The sequence below is a fragment of the Brugia malayi genome (assembly GCF_000002995.4).
Source record: "Brugia malayi strain FR3 genome assembly, contig: Bm_v4_ChrX_scaffold_001, whole genome shotgun sequence".
Classification (NCBI taxonomy): domain Eukaryota; kingdom Metazoa; phylum Nematoda; class Chromadorea; order Rhabditida; family Onchocercidae; genus Brugia; species Brugia malayi.
The window spans coordinates 6,275,953-6,282,117 of NW_025062479.1; the positions used below are offsets into that span (position 1 = coordinate 6,275,953).

Consider the following 6,165-nt stretch of genomic DNA (forward strand, 5'->3'; position numbering starts at 1 on the left):
CCTAAGTATTCTACAGATTGTTGCACGCGTTAGATTTAGTAACTGATTGTTTTGTTTCACAAAAATAATCTTTATATTCGTTCAAAAGTGTAGTTTTTTGCAAAGGTTGATTCGACAGTCAACAAAAACAGTTAGAAGATAGTAAGGAAGATGAAGAATGAAAAAGTACATTGTTAAATACTAAAAATATATCCGCTGCCAAACATAAAGAAAGTTGAGAGAACATAAAGAAAGTTTTGAACAAAGAGACGCCTAAATATTAATTGACCTCTCTCGTAAAGATTTTTACCGAAATAAATCTATTTGAAAATCCTAAGGCCTCGATTTGCAGTGGGAGTCATTCACAAACAAAGTACTTGATCATTTAATTATGGAAACGCAATATTCGCTCGGACAGGCACAAGCTTTCTAATCACAATAATAGTTAAAGTGGTACACCGCAGTATTTCACTTTAACACATAAATTGTCAATTGCTTTTAATGGCAGTTGAAAAGTTGTCTTGTGAAGTTTGCATAAGAAAGACTGACCGGGAAGCCCCGTGGGAGCGGGGCTTCTTTCTGATCAGTTGGAATGAAGAAAGACAATGGCCTAGACCTCAAAACGAAGACTCACTTTACTAAGTGCATCCTCAATCCCCCGCTTTCCTCTCCTTTTCTATTTCATCTCTTACTTCTTCCCTTCAACTAACATCTGCCACTTTTATTATTTATGGATATATCCTCCTCTATTCTTTTGCCTGTTTACTTCCGACATCAACCCGATCATTACAGACATCGTTAGTAGTATATGTTTATCACGTCTTTTGTCATTCTTTTACTGGTCACAACCATTCCTTGTTTTTATATGTCCCGATCTGTTTCTTCTACGACCGGTCCTATCTCCATATTTATTGGAGGTCCTGTATAAATTATGACCTAAAATGGGACTAATCAATTTGAGGCATAAGGAAAACCAAAGGTTGAAAATCTTTTGTTTAATCTTTACAATTGTCTGCTTTTTGGTCTTCCTTGTAAATTTCCAAAATAAGTGCCAGACATCATGATTTGTTGCATTTTTTTGTTCACTTTACTCGCAATTTAATTTTGCCTTGACAAAACCAAGCTCCTAAGTAAAGCAGTTTCCTTGCTTTATTTTGAAAGTAAATCAAGTTTTGGTGCTAGGAAATTAATACAGTTTCATCGAAATTCCTTCGCCATTATTTGCTTATATATAATTCCAGAAGAAAATCAGTACTTTCGATTAATGTGAATGGGATTAAATTCTTTTACCTAGGAAATTCTTAAACCGTACATCTACTAGAATTTCATCCTAAATTTGATGTTTCATTCTTACTTTCGATTAATGTGAATGGGATTAAATTCTTGAAATTAGAGATTGTGTTGATAAGGATGTTTGATTTTCTGGAGAGTTTAATAAGTCTAGAAATTTTAGAAAATGATAAGTTTCAAAGTTTAGCACTGACTAGCAACAGTAACATCATTATTCTTTTAACAGTAGTTAAAAGAATAATGATGATTAATAAAGTGATATGTTTGTCAGGACTTAAGAGTAATAGACGGTTTTTAGTAGTGAAGTATCAGGAATGATATATTTCTTTGAAAAATAATATTAGCTATTTTCTTTTCTTCAAACTATTAAATTAGATCGGTTGAATATGGAAATTTAATTATCAGGAAGTATTAAAGCGAAATGATGCCTACTTCATTAAAGCAAATTTATTCAAATTATGCCTACTTCATTATGCTTACGTCTCGTAGTTTTCTTATATATATATATATACCGATTATCATTTCTGAATATCTCTAAGCTAGAAACTGTTGCATCAAAAAAAGAGCTTTTAAATTATAACTGAAAAATTTACCAAAGAACATGCAGTTTGTTTTCGGCCGTCAACCACATAATATTGTTCTGTTTCTTCACAACATGTCACTTCAAATAACATTGAAAGATTATTCATGCGTTTTAATATGAAACGTTTGTTGAGATGTTCGGAAAATGCCACTTTTGAACTCCAATAATGATATTTTACATCGTTTTTGTTTTTGCCGTTCTTTGACCGCATTCTGATAATATTATAGTAAGACTCTTATTATGGAAAAAAATTATTTTACGACATTATCATCATCTCAGTAATTTGTTAAGTTTGTTAATTTATCAGCTGGTAAAAGAACATGATGAGTACTATTAGAGTAAGAAAAGAAAGATGTTGTTTGATTGTGAAACTTACTGGATGATGTATTGGAAAAGTTCCCACTTCCCGCCCATACGTTCCTACACTGGTCTGTTAGACACCATGTATTGATCATTCTTCCAGTGTTCTCAAAGCTTGTTTTTCTCAACATTTTGCTCTCATTTTTTAATTTTCGTTATCGGAAAATTATTTTAATGAGTTATGCTAAGAATTAACACTTCACTGTTTTAGAAATCAGCCACAAATGGAGTAAAAGCTCAAAAAACTTTTCAAAAAAGAGAATTATTTCTACTGCGTTTTTTTATATTTCCCATGATCTTTTACATATGTTAGGAATCATTCCTGTAGTAAATAATAGGAAAACTCTCGCTAGTCCGAGGATTACCATTTTCATTTGGACAAATATAGTTTACGCATCCCTGTGATTTGACTGATTTGCATCTTCTCTCTTGGCTTTTCTTTGGTGCTTTTGCGCTGGCTACTTTACTACCTAATGCCATTATAAAGGATGGACAATACAGTCTCTTGGTGCACCATAGCGCATTGAAAGATGGAGATAAGAAAAAAAGAACTTAAAACATCGAGATTTATGCCTCTATATACTTCTTGTATTTCATTATTTTAATGTTTAAAATTGGGTAATAATGTAAAAAAGTCCATAAACATTAAGTGTCAGCCCACGATCTTTAGATGCTTTTTACAATTTAGTCATTAAATAATGTGATCATCCAAATTCCAGGAGAACCAAGGGTTGGGTAGTAATGCAGTTAAAGCCTGAAACAAGATGCTTTAATGATTTTTGGTATCTTTTTCGGAGGTTCAGAATTGTTGATAGCAATTTTTATGAAGATGTTGAAATAATTGAGCAGTCAGTTTGTGTTGAAAGGATTGCTAAAGTGTTTGAAAGGGTCTGTATATTATTTAGCAGCTGTCATTTGCGAAATGAGTATGTAGCGTTCTTCAATGGATTAAGAAAAGCGTTAGTAGGAGAAGGTAGGGGCGGCATGGATAAGCTTAAGCTTGAATTCTTCACGAGGCGCACATCATTACTTTGCTTTCTGAACTATGTTTGCAACTTTTGCGCTCATCATATTACTCAGAAGTGGTCAAATCAAACTTGTCATATCCTACATTAACTACCAGTCGTTTCCATCATTTCTTATTGTCAGTTTTATTTCACCAAACACTTTTTCATCAGAGAGACCATATAAATTTTAAGAAAATACTACAACCAAAGACATTAACTTTAGAACTAAAAGCCTTTTTGAATGATTAAAGATTATAAATCTGTAATCATTCAACAATTCTTTACTATTTTTAACGGTTATCTTATTGTTGAAGAGTACTTCCAGAAATTAAATTTTGAATTACTTTTTATTGGATATATTGGAAATAATACATATTACTGTTATTTAGGGTTACCGTTATCATCTCAGAGTTGTCACTAGTTCATTTCAATAATTTTTCTTACTGTTCGAGAGTCCTAGAATATGGATTATCTCCACTTCCAGTAGTGCTTTACTACTTTCATTTCTACATTCCACCAGTCATGTGGGCCCAGTTTTGCACTTTGGTGCATTTAAAGAATTAAATTTTGTTATTTGTGTTCTATCAATCAAAAACGAAGTCTGCATGCATCATTACTAAGTACTTTCATTCACGCTTTCCGAGCAGAGTGATTATTATAATGTTTATAAGTTATGGTTTGGTGATATATTGAATAATCAGTAGCAGTTTAATCGACCGAGGCATTAAAACTAATGGCTGAATTCCGACACTGTTGAGTCCTTTCAAAACGTTAATCCTTGGTTGTGTTAAGCGACAAAAATATAAGAAGTTGTGGTATTCTGGCATGTAAGTCATAGTCATGCTAAACTAATCCTTCTCATAATATGTACTGATATGTGATCGTTACTGTGATAGGATGATCTTGACGAGGCTCTTTACTTCAGTGAAACAAAGCTCTTTTAAAATGACTGGCGTTGAAAAAGACCCTGCCACTAGCAGGATTTGAATATGTTATCATTTAGTTGGCAAAATAGTGATCTAGGAGCATCTACAGAGATTTCATTTTAGAAGCAACGGACAGAGTCGAATGATTGAATCCATAGTGTATGAAATAATTTCAAAGCCTAAGGGGTGAAAGTTGAAGGGTTGTGGGGCAAGGGATCGTTGTGCGGTGAAATGATGAAAGGCCCTCAACGATGCAAGGTAAGGGTTAATTTAAAACTAATTAAAAATTGGATACGATGTCGGTATTGCTTGTCGTCATTCTAACACTGCCTTTAACTTCGTTGCTTAACACGTTTTTCTCATTTTTCACTGCTTCTTTAGTGGCATTATTTTAATTATATATTTTAATTATACTAATTTGATTTTTTATTTTTCTTTTCTCTCTTCTAGTTATCTTAGTTCTGATCTTAAGGAAGTTTTCAAATCAAAGCAGTTTGTAACATTTACTCTAAAGTTACCCATGTCCTAAAAAAAATCTTATAGTTAGATTTATGGATCCTTTCTTCATCAAATTTCTGAGACTCAAAATGATAATTTAATTTCGCTATAAGGAATGATTATTTTTATTCCTTGAATAATATGTGTTTATAAACATTTTAAAACAATTTTCATTCTTGTTGTTGTAATTAAAGAACCGAAGGTTATGAATCTTGTCAAATATATATACTCAAATCTAAACTCCTGTTCTTTAATTTCGAAATTAGTACATTTCCGACTATGCCCACTACGTCAAACATTTCTTAATTTTTATGATGGAGATTGATACATGAAGAAAAACCACTTCTTGAATATGGAAACGTGTTTAATAAGAACCAGTAATATATAAGAAAAAATAGCGAAAGGGTGACGAGTGGTATTTCACATAATACACATAATGATTTGCAAATTGAAATAAGGCATTTATGAGCAAGAAATTTTTTGCCCGATTATTTCCATATTTCGTAACTATTATGAAAGATTAGAAGAGTGTTATCAATAGGTGTTACGCTTCATCAGTAGGAAGATAGACAATTTGGTTACAAATGTCTTTGTGGTTTTTAGAAACAGTTTGTAGGAAGGGAGTGGAATGAATTTGTCGGTGAATAAGCGATATTACTGCTTTGCTCGCTATTTAGTTTCTAATTTTGTTTCTTACTTTTCTAATCGAGATACATCTGGAAAATTGTACTTCAGATAACATTTTTTCAAGGGATCGATTAAATTGCATCATTTCATTTATCTAAAGTAACTTCTCTAACTTGAAGCAAACCATTATATTTTATGCTGAGTTCAATATTTTCTTTGAAACAAATTTTTTTCTCAGATTATTTTTATCCAAATGACAAGTGTATGTATGTAGTTACTTCCATCCTCGAAATATTTAGGGGATACATCTTGTTCAATTCCTCACATTAAATATAACAAAAACTGCATTACAACTTAATACAATTCTCAGTTTGCAGTTATCATGAAACTACAAAGTGTCTAACTAGGACATGATCATGTTTGTACTACGGTATTTTGAAAATTTCTTGCTGATCTAAAATTTCTTCAAATGTTAGCATCATTTTTCCTAAATATTGTGCAAAACATTTAAGTTGTTGAAGCAGTTTCAATGGGTTGTTCTAGCATATTGTTTAATAATACGTGGCATACTTGTAAAAAAGAACTACTTGCCCACGTTACCAAGTTAAATGGGTTGACGAAGCACTCGGTCACTTGCATGCTTGCTTTTCTCTAGAAATAAATCGAATTGCTGACGATGGTTTTTTCATTTTACGCTGATTGTTATCGAAAGATTTGCATGTTTATGCCCTTGTTTTTTGAAAATATGTTGTTACCATCTTTTCACATTGAAGACTGAATTTATTTGCAGAAAAGTTAGGTGCTATAAAGAGGTGGGTGGGGAGTTCCGAGGAAACTAGGCACATAATTAGTGGAATGTTTTTGGGATTAGGGACTGTTCAATGGATGATATATC

At 32.2% G+C, this 6,165-nt stretch overlaps 1 protein-coding gene across 1 annotated transcript; it reads right to left on the bottom strand.

Annotated features, from left to right (window-relative positions):
• Positions 1–840: 840 nt before the first annotated feature.
• Positions 841–2,063, bottom strand: Bm412 (Uncharacterized protein; the record flags this gene model as incomplete). Its single annotated transcript, XM_043073839.1, has 2 exons — positions 841–915; positions 1,863–2,063. The coding sequence occupies 2 exons, from the start codon at positions 2,061–2,063 to the stop codon at positions 841–843; spliced, it is 276 nt and encodes a 91-aa protein (XP_042929773.1).
• Positions 2,064–6,165: the final 4,102 nt, after the last annotated feature.